The 16,913-nt window shown below is 36.3% G+C and overlaps 3 protein-coding genes across 6 annotated transcripts in view; 2 read left to right on the plus strand and 1 right to left on the minus strand.

Annotated features, from left to right (window-relative positions):
- LOC120325812 (uncharacterized) overlaps positions 1-9,111 on the minus strand; it is an 18,828-nt gene extending 9,717 nt beyond the window's left edge. Inside the window, exons 1-3 of one of the 2 annotated variants that reach the window (XM_039391975.2) lie at positions 8,669-9,027; positions 7,987-8,192; positions 6,895-7,189 (exon numbers count right to left, since the gene is read on the minus strand). In XM_039391975.2, coding sequence (XP_039247909.2) covers positions 7,063-7,189; positions 7,987-8,192; positions 8,669-8,956 — 621 coding nt within the window. In that variant the 5' untranslated portion in view covers positions 8,957-9,027 and the 3' untranslated portion in view covers positions 6,895-7,062. Of the gene's footprint in view, positions 1-6,894; positions 7,190-7,986; positions 8,193-8,668 lie in introns of those variants that run through there. The other variant, XM_078112250.1, reaches the window with a different exon arrangement.
- LOC144422255 (glycoprotein 3-alpha-L-fucosyltransferase A-like) lies at positions 536-7,486 on the plus strand. 3 transcript variants are annotated; one of them, XR_013475244.1, is made up of 5 exons: positions 536-807; positions 1,424-1,522; positions 1,875-1,948; positions 2,204-2,323; positions 4,064-4,200. XR_013475244.1 is itself a non-coding variant. In XM_078112252.1 (4 exons), the coding sequence occupies exons 1-4, from the start codon at positions 544-546 to the stop codon at positions 2,172-2,174; spliced, it is 480 nt and encodes a 159-aa protein (XP_077968378.1). In that variant the 5' UTR covers positions 536-543; the 3' UTR covers positions 2,175-2,311. The 3 variants fall into 3 exon arrangements, 2 of the variants coding, with proteins under 2 accessions (XP_077968378.1, XP_077968377.1); XM_078112252.1 differs by lacking the exon at positions 4,064-4,200 and having other exon boundaries at positions 2,132-2,311; XM_078112251.1 differs by lacking the exons at positions 536-807; positions 1,424-1,522 and adding an exon at positions 5,763-7,486 and having other exon boundaries at positions 1,932-1,948; positions 4,064-4,597.
- Positions 9,112-11,106: 1,995 nt separating the features above from the next.
- On the plus strand, positions 11,107-12,272 carry LOC120325813 (uncharacterized). The gene is made up of 3 exons (XM_039391976.2): positions 11,107-11,425; positions 11,505-11,710; positions 11,959-12,272. Exons 1-3 carry the CDS (start codon positions 11,207-11,209, stop codon positions 12,080-12,082), a joined length of 549 nt encoding a protein of 182 aa, XP_039247910.2. The 5' UTR covers positions 11,107-11,206; the 3' UTR covers positions 12,083-12,272.
- The last annotated feature ends 4,641 nt before the right edge of the window (positions 12,273-16,913 follow it).

Here is a 16,913-nt window from a genome sequence, read left to right on the forward strand (position 1 = left end):
TGGTACAAGTGACAAAAGTTGTACAAGTGGTACACGTGGTACAAGTGGTACACATGGTACAAGTGGTACATGTGGTACAAGTGGTACACATGGTACAAGTGGTACAAGTGGTACACATGGTACAAGTGGTACAAGTGGTACACGTTGTGCAAGTGGTACACATGGTACAAGTGGTACACATGGTACAAAGGGTACAAGTGGGACACGTGGGACAAGTGGTACAAGTAGTACACGTGGGACAAGTGGGACAAGTGTTACACGTGGGACAAGTGGGAAAGGTGGGACACGTGGGACAAGTGGGATAAGTGGGATAAGTAGGACAAGTGAGACAAGTGGGACATGTGGGACAAGTGGGACAAGTGGAGCAAGTGGGACACGTGGGACAAGTGGGACACGTGGGACAAGTCGGACACGTGGGACAAGTGGGACACGTGGGACAAGTGGGACACGTGGGACAAGTGGGACACGTGGGACAAGTGGGACACGACATTTTTGAGACACCCATTAAATACCACCAATCCTTCAGCAACCAGCAGACTGAACATGAACAAATGGAATATAAAGAGTTCTTTCCGCGAACTTGAAATTGACTTCAACGGAGGTATTCCCTCTATTAAAAAAGAGATAGATGATATTTTGGATATGAAAGGTGGCGATTATAATTCAAATGAATCACCGGAAGTTACAAAGGATGCAACACACACACAAACAACTACCATACGTTCTTCATTTACAACAACTAATAATGACTCGATGTACATACAATCAGAGCTGATTCGTAGGCTGAAGGCTTCGACTGACAGAAAGGTTAGTGACTCCTTGTTATTACGTTCATATGTAGCTCAAAGCAAAAATAAATGAGCCAAATTACTACAAAATAATCCACTTACAAGGTCGCCTTCCGTATTAGATTCCTTTTAGTAAATTCAAAAAGTAAATTTCTACTTTAACCGGCTAGTATTTGGAATCTTATTCGATTGAAAAATGCATTTCGTGGATTAGAAAGATGAAATTACTGACATGAAAGTTAGATTACCTTATTGAAATATTATAATCCTAACATCTAGTAAAATGATATACTCAACAAAATAATATTATATAAATGTATGTTGTCAAAAATGTCACTAAACATCGGGACACGATTGGCTATAGTTACTTTACATATGGATCTAACATTTTGGAATAAAATGAACTTCAAGGGGAAGGATGCCCCTGCTCGTTAAGCAGCATAAATATTAAATTACGTCTACTTGCACTATGAAATGACATTCGTGATTTCACTTTTACATTCTGTATGTACAACGTGTAATTCCAGTGTGGTAAACTTCTGGGCCATGCCTTCATTGCGTGAACGTGTCATCGAACTCGCAATGAAAAGTAGAACCGATGCATAGTCATTTTTTTAACCAAATATTTATTTTAGATAATACTTGTCTGGATTCCAATGTTTGGTGTGAAGGATCCACATCCCATCGACGCTAATAAATGCGGGAATTGTGAAGTAACTTATGACAGAAACAAGGTGAATTCTTTTCAAGTTCTGTCTTAAATTATATTTTTACCTTGATGTATTTATTTCAAAAATTTCAGGTTGTACATTTTTGCGCATAAACAGTTGAAAAGGTTTTGATCTTTTAGCATAGTTAGTGGTAATAGAAATATGTTGCCATGTTCACTGAATTTAAATATCAGAACTGAATCAAATGCATGTGTTTATGTAGCATTATTTTAACTGAAATATCGTTTAAATTTGTGTTCGAATTATATACAATTCTCAGTGGTGGAAATCATAGATATATACTCGTAATATAAAAAAAATATCAATGACTGCGAGATACTATTTACCCCAATCCTATTTGTGTACACAAATGCAGATAAATGACGAGCAAACTGGGGCAGTTGTGTTTCACTTTGATGCAATTAGAGCTAACAACATGCCATCTACGAGGTAGGTCCAAAATTTGAATGCTAGTTGAAATTCAATATCCTGAAAGCCAGTAGGCTTAGAGAAGGATCAACTTATGCTTATGTGTTTCATCTAATGCCATTTTAACACGGGATATGTGTTTCATATTTCCAATACTAACAAGTTTCAAAACCTTCCTTACTGAGTTATAAATATATCGTTCAGGTTCCATTCTTCCCAAAATAGCTACAAAAATATTATACAGTGATGTTTATTCGTTTACGGATTTCTCTTCAGAAACCTTAGTCAACTTTACATATACTGAGACCTGGAATCGACTGCAACCCTGCGCGTCGTCAGAGGACATTCCTTACAGTTCGAGGACAATTTTCATTTTAATGGGACCATGACATACAGGTTAGGTCCCTTTAGATATTGCCAAATCTAAAATTTATATGAAATCTGTTAGATATGTTTTTTGTTTTGTTTCTAGTCATATCTATGTTGCAGGAGATCAACACACAAATTAATAGACACAAAACTACTTTATGTATCTTTGTCATATGTCGTTTGTGGGGAGTCAGCTTTCCATTTCTGCCGTGTCGCATTTTTTCCAAAAGCCCACAAAACTTCGCGGTGGCTCAACAGCTACATGAACATTATCAACAATAAATTTATCAACATGTCTAAAGTCTCAAAAATCGATCAAATATATTGAACTTCATTGTTAATCAATTTTATCTTGCTCATAAACATAATCCAGGCGAAGGTCGCTACGCTACCCGCGAGGGAAATGTAAGGAAAAGATTTGAGTATAAAAAAGCGGATGTTATATAATGAATTTGATGGTTGCACCGTGTCGTTGCGCCCAGTCCCTTTAGTCCATTAAGTAGTTTAAATAATACGTCATAAACTGATCACTCTTAATGGAAGTCGATTTCTATCAATTTTAGGGTCTGTGTTCACTCAACCGTGACGAAATTATTTTGTCATTATCTTCACTGTATATACCTTGTGTGGCCCAAATATGACATCCCCATCTATTACCATTCTCGAGATATGACCTAAAATCACTGGAGCGTGACTGACATGTGGGAGAAAAAAATTCTACCTAAGTGACAAGTGATAGGTAATAATAATACATTCTCGAGCTCGAACACAATTTTAGCTTTCATGGGAATCTTGGCACGTAGGTCTTGGATAGTGTCCACATAACCCAGGAAATTTCATTGCGATCTGGCCAGAGGAAGGGGGTTTCTGTGAGTTGGAGGCGGGTACCTGTCACTGAAGACACACTCGAATAACTTTGTGATTTAGAGGTTTAGCGTCGTTTTCCAGGATGGCAAAGCGTTTCTCCGATCATTGCAAACTTCCAAGTATACTTTTGGCAGTGAGGTTCGTGGTCCTGAATTAGAGTAGTTAGACAATACTTCTGAATTTTAAACCTAACATAACCAATCAATTTTGTACATTTACATGTCTCTTTGTGCATGTAGTCATATTTAGTAGACATCAAACCCAAATTGTCATACATTTAATATTTTCCAATGGGAATGCCATGGGATGGGATAGGACAGGCATAAATTGCTAAGGGCTGAAGTGGGATGGGACAGAAAGATATGTCCCATGGACAAGCTTGCGTATCTGTAAACACACATCTACGAATGTGGTGTGAGAGCCTCTAGTCTAGAGTCTAAAGATTGTTTCATATTGCGTTTACCTACGAATTCGCGATCACAAAATTGCGCTATATTTGTAAATATTTACATTATACTTTTTTATTGAAAGGCACTTCTCAAAAATAAAAATATCTCATGTTTTCATGCGGTGAAAACGTGATATTTGTCAGTATTCATAATTTTCCTACTCCATCGACAAGAGTTTAATCAACAAGAGTTTATTATAATATTTAACCCATCGTGGATCGCCCTGTATAAACATGTTTGCAAAATAACGCCTTCCAAAGAAAGGCCTATGCATTATTATGTGAAATGTTACGGTATTCTTTTCAATAAATGATTAATATTTACTCAATCGAATTTTATTTTTTTGAAAACGAAATCACCGCATCAGGGTGTAGAATAAATCCCTAATTTCATGTATCTATAGCTAAGTAAATTTGAAGCACCCAAGTTGCGTATTTTCAAATTTTTACAGGCGGGATTCGGATTTCTATCAAAGTTATGAACACGGATATAATGTGGCAAGAATCTTGGAGGAAAACACTCGTACACCCGAAGAACTGCTCGCTATGAAAACCAAACTATCTGTAGCAATTGTCTCAAACTGTGGCTACACTCCTGGAGCACGCACTCGAATAAAAATGCTTAAGGAGCTTATCGGATTGGGATTCAAGCTAGAAGGATTTGGTGGATGCTTTAAAGGTGGTAAATTTGCTAATGGTAAAGGCCGAGGCGAGCCGGAATTCTTCGTTGAAGTGAGAAAATACAAATTCTATTTTTCGTTTGAAAATTCTCATCACTGCAAAGACTACATTACTGAGAAGTTTTTCAATAATGCCATCAGAACATTGACTGTACCTGTTGTATGGGGAGCAAATAAAAAGGATTACGAAGCAGTGGCCCCACCAGGATCATTTATATTTGCTGAAGATTTTGCTTCTATGAAAGATTTAGCAGATTATCTCAATTATCTAGATAAGAACGACACGGCATATCTAGAGTATCTTAAGTAAGTTATTACGATCAATAAATAATTTCTACTACATTGTTTTTCTAACGCACGAGATGGTGAGAAAAAAACTAAGCTTAAAACTATAGTGTATTTAGGGTACTCCCGCGGTATGTGTACCAGGTTAGAGTTAGGCCATAATTTTATTCTGATATTTGGTACTATTACGAGTTCGGGGGCTGTCTGTGTTAGCCAAGTGAATATACCATACCCCCTGTCCGTAGGTTTCAGTCCCTTCACCCAACTTGATGTGAAGTAGGCGAACAAAATTAGTTACCTTCATATTGGTACACACACTTCTGGAGGACCGTATTTAGAACATTATTATTTGTGAATTTTGATATATAAATTGACTAAATTATCCGTTCATCCGTAATGAATTTTATCAACGGAAAATTTGATGAAAGTCCAGGTGGCCGCCGATTCATGATATGTTTTGTGGCCGGATTTATTTAGAGTTTTGTTACTTGCCACAAGCTGCTGAGATTAATCAGATATTGATGATTCGATGCGAGCCATTAACATAATGGTTTTCGTGGTTCTTATCGCGCGATTATTTTGAAATATAATTGAATACAACTTTCGCCGTTTTTCAACATTTTCTATATTTGTTTTATTTAAGTAGTATTTTTGAATTTAGGGTTCATTAGACGAATTCTTTAATTTTACCTGCTTAATTTACAATGCAGTTGTAAATTCCGTTACTGAAGTATTCGCACCAAGATGGCGCACAACCTGAACTCAGGTTGTGTACCAGGTTAAGGTTCAGGTTATGCGACATCTTGGTGCGCATACTTCAGGAGTACCGAAATTTGACTACATTTTTGGATTCGCATCGCTTTATTCTCCAGAGTAAACTATTTCAATATGTTAAAAACTCAGAAAAGTTTTTTGAAGTGTCAGAATTGACTGTGATACTGTGTTATAAAAGGCGCGCAAATATCTTCGGCTTGTCGCATCAATTTACTCATTTATCTATCTCATTTAAATCTATCGTCCAGAACGTACCGTAAAGTCATATGGAAGCTCATCATAAAATCATGTTTCTAATCAGTTAGCCGTTAGTATATACGTATACTTATCTGTTCAATTGTAGCCTTGTAGGGTGTTAGACGTATACGTCTTTAATATAGGTAAGTTTGACACCTGATTTTCCTATTTTCAGGTGGTTGACGATGGAGCCGAGTGACATGCCACAGTACGGATGAGTAAGAGAATGGTGTTCCATATGCAGAGCTTTGCATGGAATCAACTATGATGACAGTTACAGTCCAAAATATAATAAGACGAACCCAGTTAGGCCCTTATTTACAGACTGAGTAGCCCCTAGAACTGTTGAACACTTAATAGACTGGTATTACGGAGAAGATAATCCCGAGTGTTTTTCTAGGTAAAGTTACAGACCAGGCAAATTGGCTACAAAATTGGGGTGATTTGAACACTCTGCTTGAAAATGATGAATAATTAGGATTTGAGTTGAGAAAATAATTCAAATATTTCTATTTGCTTTCTACAAAGGCTTATAATAATGCGATGAGGCGGAGACACTGATGAAATTGCTGGCTCCCTATGCACTATGCAAAAACTCAAGCTGTCTTTATCGAGGTTGTAATATTGACTCGTGTATAAGGCAGGATTGGAGTCTTCTGGCAGGTACATGCAATTGTCCCCTAAGTTTCTTAAGCCTCGAATCGACGTGGCTTATATGACGGGGAAATATTGACGGGATCGATGTATTTCAGCAGGTGCCCATGGGAAAGCATTGAAGACCCCACATCATAAATTTAATAGAAACACATTATCATCTTTTCCAATACTCAAAGTAAAATATATTATATCTTCCACTGTTCGCAAAATTTATTGCTTCATGTACGACAATGAGAATAGTTGTAGTAAACTTCCACGATTTCATATTTCTATGCACGATTTTATTAACGATGACATTAAATAAAACAAAAGATATTCATCGTTATTACAAGTTTCCTATGTACTCAATATATAAACATGTAATGATGCTCCGAATGACAAAACGATTATTTGGAAGTGTTTACTTTCTTACTCAATTCTTACCTCGTTATACGTGACAATATTAAATGTCTGTGGTGCCCTATTGTTTTGGATTAAAAGTAGAAAATAAGTGTTTAAATATAGGCTTATTTGCATTGTTCTGACCGTTTTAGTCATGGCTGGAGCTTACACCCGATATCTGTGTAATGCGATGCCGGTGAGATGCCGCCAAAGTGGCCTTCTTTTATTAACTGCGTAGCTTTTTTTCTTATTAGATCTTTAATTGATGATTTTTTTATTGGTTTGATTGATTTTTTATTGACTATTGATTTGCACTCGAAGGACGTCAGTAGGAAAGATACATATATACACGTGAACAAAATAAAATAAATCATTTCAGACCGAGTGAGTGATCATTTTAAATCTTATAATTCAACCTCCGAACGATTTCATTTATTCTACCCAACTGCGCTGACTGGTCCAGGACATGGCAAACTATTGTCAGCTTTTAAGACAAATTCATGTTGGCACCCATTTGGCAGAAGTATAGCTTCGCACTCGTCAGGTATGGTTGGATTTTCCATGCTAGAAATAGAATGTTTACGTTATTAATGTGGCCATTGGTAAAAACAGTACATTTTAAGATGCTAGAAATAGCAATTACGTTATTAATATGGCCATTGGTACAAACAGTACTTTTTAAGATGCTAGAAATAGCAATTACGTTATTAATGTGGCCATTGGCAAACAGTACTTTTTAAGATTCAACAATGAAGTTTATGAGAAGCTTATTTAAATATGTTTTGACATGAGTTCAATTAATTTACAATGCATTGACTTCAATTTCGCTTTAAACTATAATAAATAAATTATGTAATTATACAGTATGTGATTTAAGGCAGATAAGGGAATCTTGGATGAAAGAGAACTCAAGTGGCAGCTTTAAACACTGGATTCTATTGTAACCATATGAGCAACTTGATAGCCTTAGCAAGTAAGGGGCAAGAATTTTAATGTGGTTGGTCGACCCAAAGAGTTTGTGATATGGGTTGCTTCAAGCGACTTTGGTAAACGCGTGCGTACGGCAATCCGCGAAGTACTGTAGTCCACGGAATCTGCATTACAATCACTGATTTCACAAAACGTCACCCTGGCCTTTTCCAAGTGATTCAGAACAGAAATTCGTTTCATCGATAACGTACAACAAAAGTAAAAAGTCGATCGCCATTATGATTAAATATAGTTTATCAGTGAATTTATAAAAAAAATGTATATTTTTTGCAACCTTTTATGGAATTTGAAAAACAATGCGCAAGTGAAAATTTCATTAAAATGCACTATGAAGTTGCATAAAGTGTAATTTACAATTTTATTCAACTTACTTGTTACAGCATGACCATGCAACAGAGTCCACGATTCGATAAACAACGAACACTTCAGACCGTTCATCTTTGTTTTTATCAGTTACAGTTGTGAAGCCAAATGGACAAGATGTTGGGTAGATATTTTCAAGATTTATAAAATAAGTTTTCGTTTCCTTGGTTGTTGGCAATGTATTTTGTACAGGAAGAGTGCAGTTTAAATAAGTCTGAAAAACGATTAAATTGATAAACATGAGATGCATGTTGTATCTATAATTGTCCCCTTCCACAAGTATAAAAGTATCCTTGTTTCGTCGATGTAAATAATGGTTGTTCTATCTTATGATGACAGTTACGTGATTCGGGACTCTGGAAGGTCGATATTAAGTTCTCTTCTTAGATTAGCAATAGTTAAAAATTTCATTCCCAAAGTTCATTTTGTCCTTACGCTTATTGCGATACACATGCATCGTTGTTTAGATTTAGAACACCACAAATCCTGAGGCATTTTGTATGATATAATATTTTTTTTATAAACAAATGCAACGGTAAAAGTTGGCGGAAGTCAGACATAAATATTACATATCGAACCTTCCCGTATGGCATATGTCGATTTGAATGCTAATCTTTCGCGACGTTATAAAACTATAGCACTGTTAGTACCGTGACATTTTGATATTGATGTAAAATTGTAAATACGCACCTCATACGTTACTGGATCGCAGCTACATTCAAGGCAGGGACCACTGTTCCATTTTTGTCCTACATGATGAAACTGCGTGAACGTCATTGAATCAGTTTTTGTAGTATGCAAACACCCTTGACCCAGTTGAGTTTCTCCGTGATTGCATGCTGCGTTGACACAAGCAAATGTAACAATCCAAACAGAAATCAAGATGGAGTTTTTCATTCTGGATATTTTTGATGAAAATGAACACTGTATCATACAATCAACCGTAGCACCCAACTCAATTATGTAGACGTTATGCATTGCAACGCAGATTTATACTTTTCCATTTGTTACGTCACATCGACAGAAAAATTAATCGTAGACAAGAGAAAGTGCCTATGACGACGCTAATAAAAAAATCACAAACACATTAGTAAACAATGTTCTGCTGAATTCTAATTTTAGTTCGCAACTGCTTCTCACACACGAATCAATTTAATCCTACATTCTGCAAAAATTGGAAAGATCCAATTCGGTTTACCGAATCGTGACAAGGTATAATTTAAGCTCGTAGCGTCCCAATGGTTCCAAGCAAACGTGATCTTATCCCCGTGTTGTTCGAAATTATATATAGTTCCCGATAGTTTCCTGGTCGCTCTTCTGCCGAGGTGTACCGTCAGATAATAGTGTATTCAACGGGACAGGCACTGAATAGACGCTCTTGCAATAGAATCGTGAACGATATATTCTGACCAGGAAGTGATTTAGAATTTATCATTGTCAAATTTTATTAACCAGCAATACTGGTACTTCAATTGTTTTTTTTTTGTGTTTTAGTGCTTAGCAATACAGTTAGCGATATTCTTTTGAATTGAAAGCCACAGGAGATAAACACGCGATAAACTAATCATTTTTTAATCAATTGTACAATATAAAGATGATTTGTACCTGAGATGCCGGTTAAAATGAATAGTGACCGAACCATCTAAAATCGGTCAACCGATTGATCATTCCAAGCTTTAACTATTACGGGTGGACGACTTTGAACGAATGACTATGGTCGATGAATGTCATTTCATAGTTACTATTTCACAGCTATCCTAATAGCATTAATTCATAACTCGGTATAGAAAGAAAGAAATAATTAATACTTCAATCGTTGTGTCTTTTTTTTTATATAGTATTTGTTTTTGCAAAGCAAGGCTTGAATAACACTTAACTGGCTAGCAATGAGTTACAGTTAAGCTGGCCCTTAGGGCTCCATGGAAACATGGAATAAACATCCTTATCAGATTATTAGTAGAACAAAATTAACCGAGTACGGTATTTCCATTTGTCAATCATGTAATTCGGTTGAACAGACCTCAGCGACTATTCGACTTAGCTCAAGTGTAAATGCAAATGGAAGCGCATTAAATTACTGCCAACTTCAATTAATGTTAAACTGAAATCTTTTTATTGCAGCTTCATGGAAGATGTATCATATAGTGGGAAAGTCCTACAAAGACCTGAGGCATTATTCGTGCATACTTAGAATAGAAACATCGTACTTTATTATTAGTGTGTCTAACTTAAAATAGATCATAATTATTTGTTAGGTTTTCATGTAAAGCTTGTCGCAAAATATTTGCAAGAATTCTTGACGTCATCTGAATGATATCACATATAAATCACTGTCTATGTTTTGAATAATTGTTTCAATTTCACCAGAAAAATATTAATTTTGTGATAAATTAGAATTTCAGTTTCCACCATGGTAACAATAACAACGATAACATAACTAGATTGTTTTGAAAATTGCACACTTGACATTTTTCTGTGAAAATGATTTGACTTGACTTACACATTTGAACAAGTTTGCATGAAAGTGTTTAAAGCAAATGAAGTGCAAGCTGGTATGATTAAATGCAAATCAAGTAGAGGAAATGATATTTCAAATTTGTCCGTCCTAGCACAATATGGTACTTGTCGCTTCCAACTGAACCCCACATAGACCTGATTGGCTCCGCAATTCTTTTTTAAAATAATGATCTGAGATATATTTTTAATACTTTTGGTATCACTTCAGCAATAAAAGTGCTGGCCATAGTTTAGCCGTATGTGATGTACGAGAGTCATACGTAATGAATTGAAACTAAAGCAGCATAAGTGGCTCACTCTCTCCGCATTGAAAATCCCAATTGCTCTGTGGTCTCATAAGATGACGCTTTTTCCTAAAATACCAAATATTGTGCTCTAAAAATATCTTTCCGGTGTTCACAAATTCGAATTGAGCTAATTTATCTTGGTCATTAATTAATACTCTTACTGATTCTCGGGAAAACGAAAACAGAGTGTTCACGACGGGCTGTCTCGAAAACAAAAATCGTCACTTTCGTTCTAATAACAAACGTAAACACCGTCGCGTCGCATATTTTTGTGCCACGGAAAATATATAAAAGACCTGCGTTCACATCAAACGAAACATAACTTCAAACAGTCCTGTATAAACCAGTCAAAAGAAGCGTTTGTCGTAATATCAAATTGCATTGTATTAATTCGCACGTATTAGATTTTTTTACTTCAAGTACAATGGAAAGTTGCATCAAGAACGCAGTTTTCGTAACTATAATCTCATTCGCGATTTTTGTTCGCATAAACGCCAGTTGCGAATACGACATATTCGAAGACGATTGGTGTAAACATACTGTAAAAACCGCTACAATGAGATCTACAATGTTTTACCGAGCTGGTGAAAAGTGGAAAGATGGGCCGTGCGTTGATTGCAGTTGCGGTCCGGAGACTTACAAGGTATGTATCATTACAATGATATTAATAATTGTTTGGAAAATGAGAAAGTTTGATGATTTTTTTTTGTTAATTTTCGCAGACTGTCCTGAACTGCTCGCTGGAAGTGGAAAATGGAAAGGCAAGATCTGATGAAGCCGAATCCTATTTTATAAATATTGATAATGTGTATCCAACATCATGTCCGTTTGGTTTCACCGAAATTACAACAGAAAACAGAGATCTGGCATCTCAAATGTTTATAGTCTATCGAGTTGTTGACACAGTTTCCAAAACGTGCTGTACCAGGTGAGTGATGTTAAAATTAAATCACTGAGCCATGTAATATATATGAATACTTTCTACTAAGCACATATGTAACAGTAAATTCTTTAGTTTACAAACAATGACGCCGACAAGCGTCATGTGCGATAGTAACCTTCGCAAATTGGAGTTCAGAAAGCAAAAATGTGAAACAGGATTCCTATTACTACAAGTTCATACTACAATATCATATTTTGTTTAAACTCTAACGTATCGCGATTATGTTTTTGCAGAATGAATCCGAGTGAAATCCCCGAAGAATGTGAAGCAATACGCTCCGACGAATGCGAATATAAATTTGTTCTGAAATCGAACAATGGTATTCCATGTCCTGGACCAATTTGGATGTCTGGATAAAGAAAGAAACATGTCGATAAACTATGAAAATAATTGACATGATAGAAACAAAGCGTTAATTTATATCTTAACCTTTCCGTTATATTATTGTGAAATTGTGAAAAGAAATCAAATTTGGGTGATTTTAATATCTTGCTTATATATAACAATATCCGTAATGGTTTATAAATAAATGTTCTATTGCATCCAATGCGTTTCTATTGCTGTGACAATTGATAGATGCAAAAATACATGTTTCGTGCCTTTATGTCGAAGTTTTGTGTTACATCCTTCGAGGGCCTTATGAAAATACGCAAAAACTTTTCAAACAAGCCGCCATTTAGTGTCATCGAAAAAGCATCTCGTAGAATAGGATTGTTATACTTCCCAGAAAAGAAGAAAACCGACAAGACATAGTATAATTATATAGCAAACCTTTTGTCCAGTCACTTACTTCATTTAGGTATAAAAAATCCGGATGTATTGTGTACTGAACTGTAAGTTCTTTTGTTCTTTTTCCTTGTTCCTATTTCGGATCCGCATGTGTCTGTTGCCACAAGGATGCTTGACTGAGAGAGTATTATAAAGATAAATTGGAATAACATAATCTCTTTCCACGGAATAGCAAGTAAAAAAAAAACCGCTCAATTGTTTGTTCCCTGAATATGGGAATATGAGAACCACGAGAAACGTTGTACTACGTTTCCCACTTGACACGTGGTACAAGTGGGATGAGTGGGACACGTGGTACAGTGGGACACGTGGGACAAGTGGTACAAGTGGGACACGTGGGACAAGTGGTACACGTGACACAAGTGGGACACGTGGGACAAGTGGTACACGTGGGACAAGTGACACAAGTGGGACACGTAGGACAAGTGGGACACGACATTTTTGAGACACCCCCACTTGTACCACATGTCCCACTTCCACCACCTGTCCCACTCGTACCGCATGTCCCACTTCAACCATGTCGCACTTGTACCACGTGTCCCACTTGTCCTACTTGCCTCACGTGTACCACTTTCCCCGGGAGGGCCAGATAAAGATAACTGAGTAAAACCGCGGGTCGCACTTTCATTCAACATAGGCTTTCTGGTAATAGCAAGCACAAAAGTTTTGGTTATTGATGACATGGGTAACAAATTATAACATAGTTTATAAGTGCCGGAATATAGCCGGGTTGATATCGGATAGGTACCGACATGGACGCAGCCAAAATTTTTGGTGGTGAAATTAAAACAGAGCACACAAAGTACAATTCACGACGACGTAAGGTAAGGCGTTTAATAAACTGAAAAGAATGCGTCGTTCACAGCAAAATTCCACAGTTACGTGTAGCCCGCCTCTTTTTCTTTGCCTGGCGGTTTATGGAGAATATTTTGCAAGTCCTATTTCAAATATCGACCGTAGTCAGCAGTACCCGCATTTGAAAATGGAACATTAGAAATCGTAAAAATTAATTTTGGAGGGAGGTTCAACTCGCGAATGTCAGTAGCGTCAAAATCGTTCATAAGTACAAAATCACGCCCGCATGTAGCAACGATCAAATGCATTAAATGTGAAACTATTACTTGAATTTTAATGTTGGACAAATTGATTTTTAATTGGCATTCAATGATAATTAACATGCGCCGTAATTAGTGGTGGGCAAACAGTTTTTTTAGTCAAGTTATTCGAATATTTTCAACGAACACAACACCGAATAATGAGTATTGTCATTTCAAACAACCGTAATTGGGATGTCGGCCGCTGAAACGATCGCCGCAACAATTTTATTTTTCGGAATTTACTTGAAGACTGAAAACTTTTTATTTCGCGTTTTTTTATTTCCTAATTTTGTCATAATCCAAGGCCGCAGTAAATATTTTTGTCACCGCGATCCTTCCGGCGGCTTGACATCCCAATTAATGATGATAAACTATATTAAAGCACTTTTCATTTACTAGTTCATATTAATTCTCATGCAACGGCAGATATTGTAGTTTGTCCTTTATTTTTTTGGACAGAAATTTGATTTTTAAGGAGTGCATTCACAACACAAATTAATTTTATGCTGCTTGTTAATTTTTTTGTAGGATTTTATCACAGTTTGTAATTTGAGGTCCCAATTTTAAGCGAACAGTATTACTGATCCCGGAATGCGATATTTGTGAAGCTGATAGTTGAATTTTTTATGCTTTTAATTTTATATCGTGTTCGTGGTACTTTCGTATTAAATAATAATAATTAAAAACTCCGCAAAATCGTAATCTCTTGAATACTCAGTGTTGAGAATTTACGTAACTCAGCTTTGAAATAAAACACTGATACTAAACACTTGAATAAATCGGCAATAATGGCATTTCTACGTGGTCAAAATAATATTTCTCCCCATCCCCAATATCTTCCATAGAATACAAAATTCACCAGTCGTACTTATCTGGTTCGACAATTCTAAATTTACAAAAACGGTGTTGGCGCGCTTTATTCAAAATTAGAAATTAAAAACTCTCACACGTAACTCGTTCTAAATTAATGGTAATAAATTCTAATTTGCTTTTCAATGCGCTGTGATTTGTATAATTAAAGTGATTGAATCAGGAATAGAGGGAAGGAAACACGCTTTACTGAATTGCAAGTGGGACACGTGTGACAAGTGGGGCAAGTAGAACAAGGTTAAGAACAGCCGCGGGAAACTAGCTCAAATATCTTAATTGTCCATACAATGGCAAATAATCGGTGTGTCAAGATATAGTAGTGGTCTGATGTTTATGGGTGTCTATAGGCGTAGGCCCACAATCGCGCAATCTAAAAAATCAGTAAATAATCTAGACCCGTGATTCCCAACCTTTTTCAGTTCGCGGCCCAATTTTATTGCCATTTTTGTGATACCCACAATGAGATGTTGATATATGAATAAAGAAACAATTTATCCCCAAGAAATTTACTATTAATGCGAAACTTGCATATTGTATTGAGGAGACAAGCTCACACGCAACGTAGCATCAACGCCCAATACATTGTGCTTTTGGCTCAAAGTTATTTCATGCCTTAATGAAACCACATTTATTGTAATCAGAGTCATATTTTCTCACTACTTTTCGGACTTTCTTTCATTTTTTCATCTACTTCGTACCTTTTCTTTCAAAAAATTATTCATTTTGTGGCTTACAAATATATATCAAACAAAGTTAGGGTGTTGAAATAAAGTGTACTAACTCTGTTTAGCCAGTATTTAAAAAGCAACTCATTGGACAGTTCACCAATTACATATATCGGTGTCTTTGCTACTGACTACACGAATTCAACAAATTACTAATCTGCCTAAAAGTCTACCTACAGTTTACTACAGGTAGGGGTGTACTGAATTTATTAACGAGACGCAACGAATAATTCCAACTGTTACATCGTTTCGTAGTTGTTACTTGAAGATAATGGCACAATTTCCCGATCTAATTGTAAACTATATTTAACATTTAGAAATACTTCGCAACCCACAGGCTGGGAAGCACTGTTCCAAACAGTCTTTAGCAAATGTTTAGAAAACTAACTTGTTTGCCTTCTGAGGATGTATTTTTCGGATTCGTTGACCTTAAAATAAATTTAAAGCAGTGCTCTATGATCATCTACTGCAGTGGTTCTTAAAGTATGGGTCGCGACCCAAACATGGGTCGCGGAAGGTTTAAAATGGGTCGCGACGAGGTCGTCAATGCAAGGGCAATCTAAGAGGAGAAGGAAGAATTTTCAGCTTTCCCAATGTTTCAATTTAGCTTCTAAACTCCTGTATTTAAAAATAATAAAAAATAAAATTTCATTCACGGAAAGAACTGTCTTGAGCTCATTGTTACATCACAATTCTGATATGCCAGTCACGCGTATTATTTTTACGGTATCGGTAACCATGCACGTCGCTTGTCGTTGTGTTGACCGCGTGGAATGGTGTCTTAGTGGATTAAAATAACCAAAAATGGGTGTCTTTTTGGTAATGTAAATTGTAATAGACGACGCAATGAAAAAGCTCGCTTCTCGACATTAGATTATTCAATATCTAGAGAAAATGTGACTTCATCTCAAGGCACCATTTACCGCGAACGAAGCAGTGTGTGCACATTTGATGAGTAAAAAGTTGTATATTGCGAGAGATACCGAAGGCCAGCTAAGATGTCGTGTTTGCGACGGACAGCGGACGCCTTTTCTGCTACAATTCGCGACAAGGCACTTGTGCGAGCGAGGATATTTGGCACTGACGGTTATCAAAACTAAGCTCGCAATCGCCTCGATACCCGTGACAACCTGCGTATTGCGTTAAGTAAAATAGAGCTGTGTATTGAAATTTCAGTTTCATCAATCTCACTGAGTCAATGGACTGTTTCTAATAAATAGTTGTCTGTATTTGAGTCAAACTGTACTAACATTAAAAACACATTTTGCGTTATTTAGGATTGGGTCGCGAGTATTCATAAAACTCAGATTTGGGTCGCGCTCGAAAAAGTTTAAGAACCACTGATCTACTGAAATGAATATGAATTAAACGAAGCCAAAATTAACCTCAGAGCATTGTGGATGTAGAGTTCCAGATAGAAAATAAAATTCAATGTTCGAATCCGCTAGTCGGCACTATTACGTTTGCCTGTACACTTGCGGTCATATAATGTTCTGCATAATAGTACGGACCTTGGATCAAGGTTTATATTACGATTTATCAGCATAGCAAAATTGTGGTATCTTTATTTATAATTTATACAGCACACTAAATCATATGTATTTATTTTGCTTGAATTTAAATTGCCCAAGAAGGTATTTAACAGATCTCTAGATATGTTGCATAAAGATTGAAGAACATAAAAAGTAGACATATTAATATTTCTAT

This window comes from Styela clava, chromosome 4, assembly GCF_964204865.1.
Source record: "Styela clava chromosome 4, kaStyClav1.hap1.2, whole genome shotgun sequence".
Lineage (NCBI taxonomy): Eukaryota > Metazoa > Chordata > Ascidiacea > Stolidobranchia > Styelidae > Styela > Styela clava.